Below are 15,165 nucleotides of genomic sequence, written 5' to 3' on the forward strand. Positions count from 1 at the left end.
AAAAGCTTGTCGTGGAAGCGCCAACGTGCCTTGAGAGACATGAGCACTAGAGGTGGCTGCGAGCAGTGCTGGCGGGGCCCCCGGAGCCCCGCACCTGGCCCTGGGCGGGCTGGTGCGCTGTTCCCCAAAGGGCAGGCTCCACACGCGGTCTGTAGCACAGGAGTTCAGGAGGAAAACCAGAGGAAGTTTGGATTTTCCCCTCTGGTCCAGGAGGAAAATGCTCTTTGGGAAACGGATGTGGACATGTGAAGTCCCCCAGCTGCGAGCTCGGCGAAGCCAAGGCTGAAGGCACGTCGGAGCCCCAGCCTGCCCCTCACTGTTCCGAGGGCCCGGCAGCAGAGAGGACAGCAGCGGAATTACAGGCGGGCTGCACCTGAAACAGGCTGCGGCCCCACCTGAATTTCAGGTGCCCCGGGGAGGCCTTTCAACCACCTGGAATTGAGGCTGTTTCAAGGTACAGATGCAAGATGTGTTTGTCTTGCTTTTGTTTGCACCTGAATACAAGTACCAGCTGGAAGCCAGAAGGTGTGGGGCATTGCAAACAATTTTGACTATAAATAAAGAGAATGTAAGAGTCTAAAAGTCATTGCTGTGGGCTGAGTCCTGGAGAGAGAGAAAGAGAGAGATTGGGGGGTGGGGTGGGGAGGGAGAGGAAATGGATTTACGAAGGGAAATAGGAAAATGTACAGAAATTTGTCATGATGTGATACTGCTGCATATTTTTCATATGTTAATATCTCTAACTACCATTCATCCCCAGTTGAGATAGATATATATATATATATATATATATATATATATATATAATGGGCTTTTGGACCTGTGCTCTGCTTTGCTCAGTATTGAATGTGTCTACTGTGTGTCAGGCCCTAAGGTGAACACTGGGAATAAATGATGAGAAGATATTGTCATGCTGTAGTCAGACAGCAAGTTAACGCAATGAGACAGCCACTGTGACGATGGACCATGGGCTGTAACAACGTAAAGGGCCACCTGTCTCCTTAGGACACTGAGGCTGAAGAGGGAGCATGCCAAGAAGGAAGATCTTACGCCAGCCTCTTTCACTCCAAAAGCAGCCCCACAGACACGGTTCCCCTCAGGGTGTGAAAGGCACTGGTGATGGTCTTCTTAGCCATTCCTTTGGGACTAGGATAACGTCTCTGTAGCACATGAAATTCGGAAACACAACGTTTTACTTAAAAGCTCAAGGTTGATGTGAATATTTCCAGGGCAACGTGCAATTGGAGATTCATTTTTGATCAACCTATTTTTATTGAAGATTGCTCTGCAAAAGACATTACAAATTTGGAAAATATTAAATGTTTAACTTTCTTATTCATGGTTTTAAATAATCAGAAGTGACTTTCTGTCAACTGTGAGTAGAAAAAGCATTTTAAAAAGAAGTCGTTTCATTTTAAAATACAGTCCATAGTTTAGGAAACTCAAAGGCAATACCCTAAGGAAGGAGGGGGGAATCTTGGAGGTCGACAAACTAGAGATCTGATCCTGATGCTCTGGGGCATGAGCTGCCGTCTCAGACACACAGCATCGTCTGGTTTTGATTTGTTTTGAAGTGGTAGATAACGATATCTACCTTGCAAGCTTATTTCGAAAATTAAATCTGATAATGCATACAAAGCCCCTGACAAGGAGCCTAGCACCAGCCTGTGCTCAGCAAATAGTAGCTATTATTAAAATTAGTTTGTAATCATGGGCCAGCCCCGGTGGCTTAGTGGTTAAGTGTGGTGCATTCTGCTTCAGCAGCCTGGTTTTGGTTCTGGGCGTGGTCCCACACCACTCATTGATGGCAATGCTGTGCTGGTGGCTCACATACTAAAAACTAGAGGAAGTTTGCAACAGATGTTAGTTCAGGGCAAATCTCCCTCAGCAAAAAAAAAAAAAAAAAAAAGGCATTTGTGTGTGTGTGTGAATTTAATGGCTACAGATTACTAAAATGGTTAAATAAGTTTTTGAGTGGAATGACCCAGTAGGGCTGAAGAGTGATTTGTTTAACAGGATAAATGTCAAAACCACATTTCCCTGGCTGTGTAGACAGAGTGAGTGTCACAGCGAGGTTACCCACAATAGCCTCCATTCTCAGGAAGCTGACCAGACTAACGTTTAGATTCAGGAGCAGTTACACTAATCCCAAAGAAAATTATACCGTCAAAAGTGGAAAGCACATCAAGGGCAGAAGTTAAAGGTGTTCACCAGCATCTCTAACGTCAGTGAGATGGAAACCTGAGGGCACAGTGTCATGACCACAGCAGACCTGACGGGTTGAACCCGAGCTGACAGATGTCAGCCCCATCACTTCACTCAACTAGCCTGGTCTGTCTGTCATTCCCACACCCCTGCCTCGGGGTCCCCAGGGCTCCTGAAACTTTTTATGAAACACTGCTGGGCTGGATAGTGGGCTTGCTTGTTGAACAAAGAGTTGTTTGAACCTTTCAGATTTTTAAAAATTTTTAGATGGTAAAAAAATATGAGTGATGAAAATGACTAGATTCACTTACTGGCATGAAAATACATAACATGAAGCCGTGAATCCTTAAAATTAGATGCTCAGACTCAGCAACAAGATACTGTGCACTTTTGTTTATGAATCTGGGAATCCTTTTTCTCAGAAAACTATTGACATTTTAAGAAAAGTGTGGTCAGGATATCAGATTCACAGGCAGCCGGGTTCAGATACACAAATTTTAGAAGGCTTTTGAAGGGTTTCTACCCCTGATGAATGGGGATGCAAAATATTATGCAAATCAGGTTTAATCTTCTGGATAATTTGATTCAATAAAAAAAGTTAAAGACATAAAAGGAAGCCTCCATCCACGTTTTGAGATTGTGTGTTTACATAAATAAGGCGTTGCTCAGAAGGCACTGGGGCCTTGAGTAGAGCTGTCCCGTCACCGCCTGGACGGGTCCTCCAGCTTGGATTCCCCAGCTCCTCAGCTTCAGGAGCAGACTGAGATGGAGGTCAGAAATGGTTTCAGTGGTTTAATGTTGACTTCATGGAAGCCCACTGCCTGATGTCAGGCAGGGAAGAAGGCAAAAGGGAGCCAGAAAACAAGAAGAAAAGGGCACAGTGTGAGAAAGGGAGGAGAGAATGGAAAATGGCAAAAGACCGCTGTGACCATGGAAAGGGGTAGTCGAGGACCAGTGACATTTTCTTAGATTCCTTCCATAAATTCCCTATTCTTGCTGGGCATTTAGAGTTTTTTTTAAAAGATTATATTCCACTTGAGAACATCCATATTGTGCACAAGCACAGAAATGTTAAAGAGTACATTGATCTAAAGATTGTGTATTAATTAATGTTGGATAATTGTCAGTTACAACGTCATGTGCTGTGTCTTTGTAGACATTAGGTAGAGGACACTATCAGAACACAATTACCCACCATTAGTAATTAGGAAAGGCATCAGTGCATATGATATTTGAGATGAAACTCCAAAGGCAATATTCAGCAAAGGCTTTAGGAAACAGGCATCTTCAAGTCGCGAGAGCAACTCGAGGGCTTGCAGAAGCACGGCTCCTCCAGTAGGGCGGTCTCGCTGCGGTGCGAACCCAGGACCCCCACATGCAGGTGTGAGGGGACACCAGCATGGCCGGACCAGGCAGGGCGTTGCTGTGCTGTGTTCGGACTTTCTCTCAGATATCAACCACGTTTCTCACTTTTGCTGGCACTTCCAAGATGACTGAATTTCACGAGAGTTTGCTGTGATATCAGAGAGTACAGGACTGGATTTATAGGAACCAATCCTAAGCAAAAAGGAAAAGCTCAATGGATTGAGCGCTAGTGGACGGGGGAGCCAGTGAAGAGTTTTAAGCAGGGCACGACGTGGTCAGGTTTGCATTTTACGAACGGTTCTGTCCTACTTCCACGTTGGTCAGTTGATCTAACGAACTTTTAGGTCAAATGGGGATTTATTGCTCTTTAATAGAAAACGTAATTTATTTGGTAAGTTGAACAATAACTATTTGGCTTGAATATACATACAATGCATGAAATGATTTACTTTTACTTGGTTCATGAAAAGGTTTTGGAAAACGGCCTGGCATTTTCTGCACACCTCCTTCCTCTGTCTATAAAACACAATTAAAAAAAAATTTTTCACGTGCTCTTATTTGGACTCTATTATAACTTCACATTTTAAGTTCCTGTATTTTAAAAATATATTTAAATACAGGATGGCAGCAAAAACTAAAACACCATATAGCTGACTACAGGAGATCTGGACTAATTCCAAAAGATGAATCTAACTTAGTATTATAAATTTACAGTTGTGCCTTGCATGGGGAACACATGTCAGCTTTCCATATAATTTATTTCCACATTTTTCAGATGTCAGGGAAGAGTTTTCCCGATTGGAAAGAACAGCCTCGGGAGGAGGACAGCTGGACTCTGATCAATAGTCATCGGACAAGTCACTGAACCTCCTTGTGAGTGGTCTGAAAAATGGGAGAAGAACACATTTTCTGCCTAATAAAGGCTGTTGTGAGGCTCAGGTTTGGTCCTGTACATGCAGGTCCTCTGAACACCACTGTAGGGGGACAGTGGCAACAAACACGTAACAATTTCAAGGGGAAACACAGAGCAGAAGAGTTGAAGCTCCTGGTCCCACTGTGTGCGCAGTTCCCAGCCAGCCTTGACACACAGGTGCTCAGGAACCAGCTGTGGAGTCAGTGAACGTGCGCAAACACACATACTTTAAAAAACATCAAAAGTATTAAAGCTATTGACGCCTGAATTATAAAATATGTGTAGGCAAGTAGTCAATAACTCCAGCTATTGATGTGTAAGTAGAATTAGTCCCTATCTGCATTGTTGTCAGTATAGCAAAAAACTAAAAATCAAAGAAACCAACCCATCCCCATGTATGCACAGAAATGTCACTCCTGACTCTGATAGCGCCTGGATGACATCCCTACCTAGTTTCAACCCCTACTCACCCAAACTCATCGCTTGCAATAAGCCAGTTTGACAGGGGCATTTCTCTGAATGTAGGCCATGCTCTATGTGGGCTATCTGCTCGTAGTTGTGTATGATGTTGAGAAAATGTAGGACTTTTTCAGAATTAGGATTGAATAATGAGGCTTTAAGTTAAGTGAGAATGTTACCCCGCAAACAGCAGCAGGAATGGGAGAATCAGTAGGAGGCGGCAGGGTCCTGCCCCTGGTTTCTGTGGTCCTGGACCAGCTACTTAACTGGGGTGTGTGAAACGGGGTCTTCTTTTTTAGTTTTTGGACACACACACTCTCCACCCCATTCCCAAACGTTCCGTCGACAAGCTCTGAAGGGGCCTTCCGGGTGGGAGGATGCAGGGACACAAAGCGTTCCTACAGTCTCTCCTGCCCTTCTCCCTTGGGTTCACATTCACTTTGGAGTTCTGCGGCTCGCTTTTTTAAAAAAACTCAGGCCCAAGCAACAAACTTCTCAGGTCCTCTGAAAGAGGATCAATTTTCACCAGCAAGGATAAAGAGAAAGAAAATCACTTGAGAAAACACAAAGAACATAAAGCGTTTAGTTAGCCTTTGGTGGCTGGGTAGGAGCCACTGCCCCTCGCTGGCATCTCACCTGTTCCCAGTGAGCAGGACCCATCTCACTCTCTTCCACCTGGGACTTTCCCCTCTCACGGAAACTTGCAGATTCGAGGTTCCCAGACTCCCTTGGGTCCCCTTGTTTGTAGTCTGAGGCACTCTAACCTCTGAAAGGAAATGGGCAAGGCTGTGGACATGGATACAACGTTGATTTCACTTTTTAGGGACGGTAGCTCCACTCCTTCAGCAAGAAGGAGCCTTATTTACTAAGATCCATCCTTAACATCAACCACCGTAACACCAGCATCAAATCACACACAAGTAAAGAGAGGATCATTCTTTCACACTGATACGAACTGACAAAGAATTCACTGTCGTGTAGGAAGATCTGTTTTGGCAAAACAAGCTAATTTTTTTGGTCTCCGGATTGGAGGGGGCTGGAGCAGGGATAATTTCTGTATTTATCTGTGCTCTAAGTTTGCAAAATGGCAGGACTGTGGCTCCCAGATGATGACACACACATGGAGGGGGTGGTCTTGTGAATCTTGTTTACAGGAAGGGCTGCGTTGAAAAGGCTACCAAGAGACCGTAGCTTCAAATCTCCTGGGAGAGTCGCAGCCGCTCTGCATCAGGCGTGCGGCTTTGGAAGGGTGGACCAGACTTACCATTCCCACCCAGGCCAGCGCTCCGCAGGGGACCACAGTGCAGAGAACAGACTCAGCTCATTATCTCGGCCCAGGATCTTTTCTATATTCTAGATATTCTTAGTTTGAAATTCAAAAGTGACATGTGTGTCCTTGGCTATAAGGCATTCTACATATAATAGCGCTTCAAAGAAAAATTCATGTTTGAAAGAAAAATCTACCTTCACCTTATGTGACTGCAGGAACTCCAACCACCATAGTTGAACAGTCTGTCGCAAGGGCACTGGATGTTTCAGTTTGCCAGACCTGTCATGATAAATTAATTACAGGATGTTGCAGAAATGGCAAAGCTCCAGCAGCATCTTGCATGGTTTAATATAGCCCCATTTCCCCATTTCAATGCATTTGTGGTTAGATAAATCCTCAGAAATTTACAGCTGCTATAGACTAGTTTATTATGTACTCTGCCTGCACACATGATAAGTATAATAAGAATTTGATGTTCTTAAAGTGCATAGATTTCACTGACATTTATTTACCACCATGGAAATATTCAGGTGCTAAAAGTAGCATCTGCAGATACTTCTGAATCCTGACTTCTGTATAAGAGGCCGGGATGGTCGAAAACTACCGTGCTTAGCCATCTTCCTCTTACTTTAAATTGAAGAACTGTAGCTCGGAAAAAACCTATGTGGAGTGTTTATATAAACTGGCCTTGTGAACAAATTTAATAGACAAAAATGAACTAGTGATTTGCAGCTGAAAACACTGAAAACCTGAACTGAAGCCACCACGCTTTTCTCCAGGGAGCCTTCTTCGTTTGGTCTCATGACTGCTTTTTGCAACCTTAGTTGTTCGTTTTCACTCCGGCAGCAAGTTATTTTCCTCATCTCCTTGCTTTTCCTCCTTTTGGATTCTTCCTTATCTTCACTAAGGCAATCACCTCCATTCCAAGCCAGTTTAACTGAGTGGTAATACAGAAGTCTACAGAAATGTTGTATAAACAACCCATTCCCACATTTTCCTCTGCCATCTTCTTTCACAATTCCTGATGGGGGTCAAAGGATGATTTAAGAAAAAAAATCAACTAGACTACGAGCAAACATCAGATGGCTCAGCACTTTTAGAAATGACACTGATGTAGGTATAGTTGGACGATTTGACAGAAGTGATCGAGGTGGGACGTGAATTGTGTGTGGTTATATATGTACTTATGACCCCGTTTTTTAGGTTGAGAGGAGAAATTAAAGTTGTAGATTCTTAGCAGCATTAGCCTCTCTAATTTTCTGAGACAGTAAAACAACCCATCCATAATCAGAATGGATGAGGTGTGAGAAGGGCCGCTTTAGAACACAGGGTGCTCACAACATATGCCTGATGTAGATTAGAAGAGGATCATTAGAAAAAAAGCATTCTTTGTGTTTACAAAACAAATGTTTTTATGTGATCCAGTTCCCGCCTTAACTTAAAGTATTTCCTATTCACTTTACTAATTAGAGCAGAAGGATGCCATGAATGAAGTGCCTCATTACCAGCTCTGCTTTCCGGGTGTCTGTGCAGAGGAGCTGTCTGCTTTTGCCTGGTTGGTCCATTGTTAACCCTAAATGATGCTGACATCCAATTCTCCTGCAGATAATTGGGTCCATCCATAGATTGAGTTCACCAGTCAACAGAGAATCTTGATTGACGTGACTCTGGATGTTTCTATTATCTCTTATATGACTGGAATGGCGCCTTCGCTGTTTACTGAATAACATGTTACTGTACATGTATTAATTTGATTCCACAAAATCTATTTCCTAAGAAAATGTAAGAATCATAGTATGGAGTAAAGACTTACCAAAGCAATTATGGGATAAACAAATTACGAGTTTTTAAAAAAAATTTTCAGATATATTTCATTTTATTTAGGTCACTGTTGCATTAAAGACATATTAGATGTTTCGAGTCCCTGAGTGTGGCCGTAGGCACATCCAAATTGCTTCTTTACTCTTGTGTGTGCTGGCGTCTCTGACTGTAAGTTTACCGGCTCACTCGGCACAGCAGCTGAGGCCCAGCACTTGGGGGACCTCCCCGTGGAGCCTGACAAACCTCCGTTTACAGCTCACTCTGATGTTTACTGGCCATGTGCACTTGGACAAGTTTCTTAACCTTGGTTTCCTTATTTGCAGGGCACGGAAGATTTTATGTACCTCATGGGTTTCATATGAAGAGTAAACGAGGTCATGTACATAAAGAGAAGGTTTGGGGAATATTTTCTGTAGGTAAGTTCAATGAAGTAGGAATCAACAAATACATAGCTTAAAAAAGTCGGACTGTTGAAAAATGTTCCCACAATTTATTCAACACATATGGCCCTCAGATGGAAATCTTTTAAATATGTATAAAGTATAAGGTCATGAATTATTGTTAGTTTCTAGAACTTTCTAAGCCTCTTAAAAATATTTGTGAGTTAAACATACAACTAAAGTGACATGTCATATAAAGCTATAAAACGCTAAGTTATTCCCAAGATATAGTCTTGCTGAACTTCCTAAAGAGAAAATGTCTTGCTTTAATAAAACTTTTCTATACTTAAACATAAAATTAAGGTCAGGTATTTGCTTTTATGGAAAGAAATCTTACACAAGGTTTTATAAGCACCAAGTCTCAACCATTTAAAAATATTGATTTCATTTAAAATTTGCATTTTAAACATAAATTTGCATTCATGGTATAAAATATTTCATGTTTTAAATCTTTTAAAAACTTGATTGTTTTCTAGCTTTGCAAATCTTAGTCATTGTATAGTTCTGATACTGAAGAACCTTTATAAAGCTTCAAGATAGAGTAGAATCAATAATTGGGAAATAAATTTCTACGAGTAGTTTAAAAATATTATTCAGATCTAGAAAAAGATAGTGTCAAATTGTTACTTGTTTGGAGAAGAGAGACTTCATAAAATGGGATACAATTCAATACTCTCAGAATGAAGATAAAAGAAAACTAATTTGTTACTAAGAAAATATGTAGTATCAGAAATCTTTGAGCGATTCTTGAGCCTGATTCCTCTGCTTGATGACAAGCTGGACTTACCACTCGAGGGGCACTTCTTGATCTCCCCCCGCCATCTCATCTCAGAGCGTGTGGTGAAGATGTTTCACTATCTACTCGTGTGCATAACCCAACTCTTGCTTTGTCAACAGGACAGAAGAGAAAAGGCCCAGGCTTTGAGTAGAACCAACTTTTCCTGGTGTTGGCCTCAATTGTTATTTTTGTCTTCAGTAGTTGCAGTATAAAAATAACCTTTTATTTTTCATACAAACATTGAGATCTCAGCAAATGTTTAGCTCCCTTGACGTATTATTTCACTTGCCTAGATTTAAAATTTTTCTGTAACTTGTTGAAATTATTTGTGAAATAATCAGAGAATCAACACACATTTCAAAACTATGAGCTGAAACTGCAGAGAGACGCATATTTTTATTTTTTAATTACCAAGTACACTCACAAGACAGAAAAAACAAGCTTGTGTAGAGTGCCTCAGGCTGGCTGGGCCCAGCTGTACCTGAAGCACAGACATATGCGTCCGAACAGCGGGGGCTTGGTGCTCTGGTCGAGGGCTGCTGCAGTCATCAGTGCCACGCACTGCTTTCAAAAACGCCCCCCTGCCCCTTTAAGTTCTACACAGCAGGGCATGTTCACCAATTTTCATGCCTCTACAGCATGTGCAGGGACAAGAGCCAAAGACATTCTTACTAAAAGATATTTCACATTGGGTATACATCTGGGCAAAATTTACACCTCAATGCTCCAAACGGTTTTTCTCACTTCTTAATTTAATGGAATCAATTGTCCAATTTGGTAAATAAGTTTTCTAATTTTACATTAGTTTTGACCTTCTTGGGGTTAAATATTTTACTGACAGACTTACAATCACATAGTTGGGAAAGGAGAAGGGGCAAGAAAAAAACAAAGAAATGATCTTTCCTATTATAACATTATACTTCAAAATATACAATCACATAGCAATGACACTGTTATTCTGCAACTAAAGGAATAAACAATGCAGTGTAATAATTTAAAATGAAACATTAAAACTAAAATAAATATTAAACAATGTTAGTCTACAAATCACTTATATGCTTAAATATGAAATGCTTTTTTGAAAAAGTACAGGAATTTGGAACACTGTTGCCAGTCCAGCCACAAGCCACTTTTAGTTTAGGTGGATCAAGTCACATATCTGAGTCATTCAAAACACACAAATTTGTTCTCTTTTAATGCCTTTCTTAAAATTGGGACCATTTTGAATACACAATATTCTGAAGCTGCTTATTTTTTAAATATTAAATTTGAAAAGCAGATACTTCATATTCTGAGCATAACATCACACATATAACCACATTACAGATACAATAATATTAAATGATTACTTAATGGATATGTGAAAAATGCAAACACTTTTTCTCCATATTTGCTGAGTAGCCACAAGGGTTTTTTCTTTACTGGTTTTCCAACAGTGACGTTGATGCAATTACTAATAAATACAAATATCAACCAATACTTTGATCAAGAACAATCACGATGGTTTATAACGATTAAGCTCGAAAGGCCACACTTATTTTCCACCCACATCTCTCTTCTGATTTTTCTAGATTCTTTCACAAGGATGAGAAGCAGTGGACCCTTCCTTTCTTCCTTAAATGTGAAAATTCCGAACTCTGAAGAGAAATTCCATTCGGTTTAATTTGTCATTTCATTTCTGTGTACTTGGTTCTGTCTCTTCATTCTTCTCCAACTCTTTACTAGGAGAAAAGTACACCAAATGTACTAAGTAGAATGTAAGCAGCGTCTTTTGGCCACAACTGAATCTTGGTGTGCCCAGGGGACAGCACAGGCAATAAAACACACTGCGCAACACACCCCCAACTAAGGCTATGATACTAGTGACCAATCTTCCAGTCTGCCTCTCGAACGCCCTGTGCACATCCTGAGTGTCATCAGCACCTACTTAAGGCCTGCTCCAGCACTGACAGTTAACACAAGCAAAACAACCCACACTTCTCAAATACAGACACTAAGTACTCCACACCCTAGGGAACTTCCAGAAGTTAGGAGCAGGCAATCAGAGTTTATAAAATTCTTCATTCATTGGGGAAAAAATTGGATGATGCGTCGGGTTAGTGACTGGAAAGGATGTAGATCATTTTATTAAATAACATTCTTTCATTTAGTCTATGGCTGTGTCCGCTTTCACAAATGGGTTAACTATTCTATTTTTTCAAATAAATGCAAAAAATGGTGTCATTTTTTTTTTTTAAAGTATGCTTTTTTTGGTGAGGAAAGTTAGCCCTGAGCTAACATCTGTTGCTAATCTTCCTCTTTTTTTTCCTCCCTGAAGCCCCAGCACACAGTTGTATATCCTGGTTGTAGGTCATTCTAGTTCTTCTATGTGGGACGCCACCACAGCAGGGCCTGATGAGCAGTGCTAGGTCCACACCCAGGATCCGAACCAGCCAACCCTGGGCTGCCGAAGTGCAGTGCACGAACTTGACCACTCGGCCACAGGGCCAGCCCTAGTGTGTGTCATTTTTGATTGACAAAGATAGTGATAGTTAACTGGGCATCTAGATGCAGCTTTACTACTACTACTACTACTAAAAATTATTATTAATAAAAATAATAATAAAGCAAATCATACCATTAATGAGAACCAACAATCAATACGCAGATAAAAGAGGAAGCTGCTTCTCAGAGACCAGGTAGCAGGACTGCTCCAACCCAAGGGGGAGGAGGAGGGGCTGAGCTGAAGTCTGCACTCCAGGACTCACGGCCCAGTGACACAAAAGGGCTGCTGTCTCTCCTCTAACCCAAGGGCTTAAACTGGGCGGCTCTTAGAAAGCGAGCACCAGCCTAAGTGTGCCGGCAGCCTGGCTGTGGTGGTCAGTTCCATCGTCATCCTGGAAAGGCTAGAGAATTACGGCCAAAGAGGGCAGGTTACCCATCTCCTGAGGGCCTTCCCTGGTGGCCGAGGAGGGTTACGGAACACCTGAGCTCTCAGGGACAGGCTCAACCTTTCATATGAAAAACATTTACACCTGAGGGGAAAAAAATCCTCTGTCCCTGTTTCCTGATTTTAAACTTGTTAAATGGAGCTACCACAGATAAGCTGGTATTGTATACAGAGGCCCAAAAATATGTTTCAAGTGACTGGACTAGAGTATAAAATGGTGCAGAGAGGCCGGCCCTGTGGCCGAGTGGTTGGGGTCACGTGCTCTGCTTTAGCTACCTGGGGTTTTGCTGGTTCAGATCCTGGGCGCCGACCTACACACCACTCAACAAGCCATGGTGAGGCGACGTCCCACACAGCAGAACCAGAAGGACCACTAGAATATACAACTGTGTCCCAGGGGGCTCTGGGGAGAAGAAGGAAAAAAAGACGACTGGCAACAGATGTCAGCTCAGGGCCAAACTTTAAAAAAAAAAAAAAGGTGCAGACACGGTGTGCTGGGTCAAAAGGTGTCATTTCTGTCCCTGTGTGTATACATGTAAAGTATATAAAACTAGCTCAAAATTAGAGTTTGATAAAAGTGGAGAAGACAGTAGTTAAAGGTTCAAATGGATGCTGGGCAGTCACCCAGAGACCCTACAAACATGTGCAGGGACACGGAGGGAGGAAGAGGAGCTCACAGGAATAACAAGGCAAACAGAGGGAGAAGGGTTTACGACCGTGGTAGGACAAAAACGAAGAAGAAAAACAGAAACAGGAAGGCAGCGAGAGGGGAGGCCACAGCTGGGATGGGGGAGACGGGCCCGCACACGCAGAAGATGCAGGACAAGCTAAGGAGACGGGGAGACTGCACCCAGAGGAGTGAGCAAACACAGGTACCCGCAGGGCCCTTAGGAGAGGAGCCCGAGGAGAAAGGAGTAAGCGGCAGCTCAAGTGGGCAGTAAGATAACATCTTTCAGGGAAATGAATCAGACTAACAAGAGGAAGGAGCTGTGGAGAGAGAATGACAGACTGCCCATGAACGGGAGGAAAGGGGCAGAACAGAAGGACAAGAAGTGCCGCACCAGTGCCCACCTCTGACCAGGGAGGCCCCCGCCGAGAGGGGAGAGGCAGACGGCCCATCAGAGTGATGGGTGCCCACAGAGCAGGGGCCCACAGGCTCAGGCCGAGATGAGATGTCGTCTAAACAGACACAGGGACCAACCCAAGTCCCGTCTTCCTCTGAGGCATCTCCTCAGAAAGTATCCCCTTGAGCTAACAGAGGAAGAGAGTAACCAAGTGAGGCCTTTTAAAAGGCAAATCATATGAAAAAAGAAAGGAGGGGCCGGCCCAGGGGCGCAGCAGGTAAGTGCGCACGTTCTGCTTCTGCGGCCCGGGGTTTGCAGGTTCGGATCCCGGGTGCAGACAAGGCACCGCTTGGCAAGCCATGTTGTGGTAGGTGTCCCACATATAAAGTAGAGGAAGATGGGCACAGATGTTAGCTCAGGGCCAGTCTTCCACAGCAAAAGGAGGAGGATTGGCAGTAGTTAGCTCAGGGCTAATCTTCCTCAAAAAAACCAAAAATTAAGAGATAAAAAATAAAAAGAAAAGAGAAAGGAAAATGCACATAGCGAGATTTTGAAAGGAATATGAAAGCAGGTTAGCGTTTGTGTGTCTGTTAAGAGTGAAAAATAAGATTCACAAAAATACGGGGCCCTACTCCACAAGAGCTTCAACCCAGTAAATATCCCCTGCAGGTTTACCATGGCAGACAGCAGGCTCAGCACTGGGGAGAATGGAACGTGAGCATGTCACGGCCCTGCGTAAGCACTGGCCTTCCAATCAGAGTCAGCAGACAAAGCCATGGCTGAGAGAACCTGAACCTGGAGCAGAAGATCGAGTCCTGGTGCAGACACGTGCTGGCTTTGACTCTTGAGACCCTGAATTCTTTAAATGCAGAAAGAATGGGCTGTGGGAAACTTCTGAAATTACTTTCATTTTAAAAGAAATGCTCAAGTATTACATATCAAGATACATTGAGTAGAAAAATTAGAAAATATACAGAGAAAAATGAAAAAAATCACCACAATTCCACCACTCAGAGATAACTATTGCAATTTTTTGATGTATATTATTCAATACTTTATGTATATGCTATATGTAAATTATTTTATAATCTCTTTCTTTTACTTAAAAATCTATCATAAGCACCTTTCCATGTCTATGAAAATACTTCCATAATGTAACGAGTAAAGTCACAGGGTATAACATTATATAAATGTTTCATAATTCAATTAACCCTTTATTCACAAAAATGAATGTTTTTCCTTCTCTTTTTTAAACACTGCTTGAAGGAGTAGGATTTTAACTGAATCTCTGCATGTAAACTTGACTACTTTCCTACAATGGATTCCTAGAAGCAGAATTGTCAGATCAAAGGACATGAACGATTGAAGAATGATGAACATGTTACCCCACCATCCCTCACGAAGAAGGGGTCCGCCTCACACTATGACAGCAGTGCCCGGGACTGCATTCCCAGCCCCTCACTGACACTGGGGATTGTAAGTGTTTGAAACGCGTCGCATTTTGTGAGGGAAAAACACTGCATCATTCATTGTTTTAATTTCTATTAATCTGATCACTGGAAGGTAGACATTTTTCATATGTTCATTGCCGTTTATAGATATTTCTTTAAGAATGTCCTGTGCATACCCTTCGCCAATTTTTCTATTGGTGTACTTGTCTTCCCTGTTGATTTTTTAGAGCTTTTTATATGTATTAATCCTTTATCTGTCATGTATTTTGTGAAATTCTTCCCTATCTCAGGTTATTGTTTGTTTTCAGATTTTGCTTATGGTGTTTTTTTCTCTTTAACATACATCATTTTAAAATTTCTATTATTTAAACCTAAAAATCTGCTTCAAAATGTTTTCTGATTCTGGTATCAAGGTTGAAAAGTCACTCCTTAACCCATGATTATATAACTACTGATCTATATGTTTTCTG

At 42.2% G+C, this 15,165-nt stretch overlaps 1 protein-coding gene and 1 long non-coding RNA gene across 30 annotated transcripts in view; one reads left to right on the forward strand and one right to left on the reverse strand.

The window, feature by feature from the left end:
- The first annotated feature begins 323 nt into the window (after positions 1-323).
- On the forward strand, positions 324-14,642 carry LOC139041773 (uncharacterized). Its single transcript, XR_011497652.1, has 4 exons — positions 324-454; positions 4,346-4,443; positions 8,357-8,449; positions 14,511-14,642. It is a non-coding gene; the product is annotated as an uncharacterized lncRNA (long non-coding RNA).
- Positions 9,607-15,165, reverse strand: part of AHI1 (Abelson helper integration site 1) — a 180,734-nt gene continuing 175,175 nt past the window's right edge. For 28 of the 29 annotated variants that reach the window (XR_011497651.1, XR_011497647.1, XR_011497646.1 and 25 more), the window contains one exon: positions 9,607-10,972. Coding sequence is in view for 22 of the 29 variants with exons in the window: in XM_070496191.1 (XP_070352292.1) it covers positions 10,970-10,972 (3 nt within the window). In the remaining 7 variants the exon portion in view is untranslated. The remainder of the gene's footprint in view (positions 10,973-15,165) is intronic. The other variant, XR_006517284.2, reaches the window with a different exon arrangement.

The sequence above is a fragment of the Equus asinus genome, chromosome 24 (genome assembly GCF_041296235.1).
Source record: "Equus asinus isolate D_3611 breed Donkey chromosome 24, EquAss-T2T_v2, whole genome shotgun sequence".
Classification (NCBI taxonomy): Eukaryota; Metazoa; Chordata; class Mammalia; order Perissodactyla; family Equidae; genus Equus; species Equus asinus.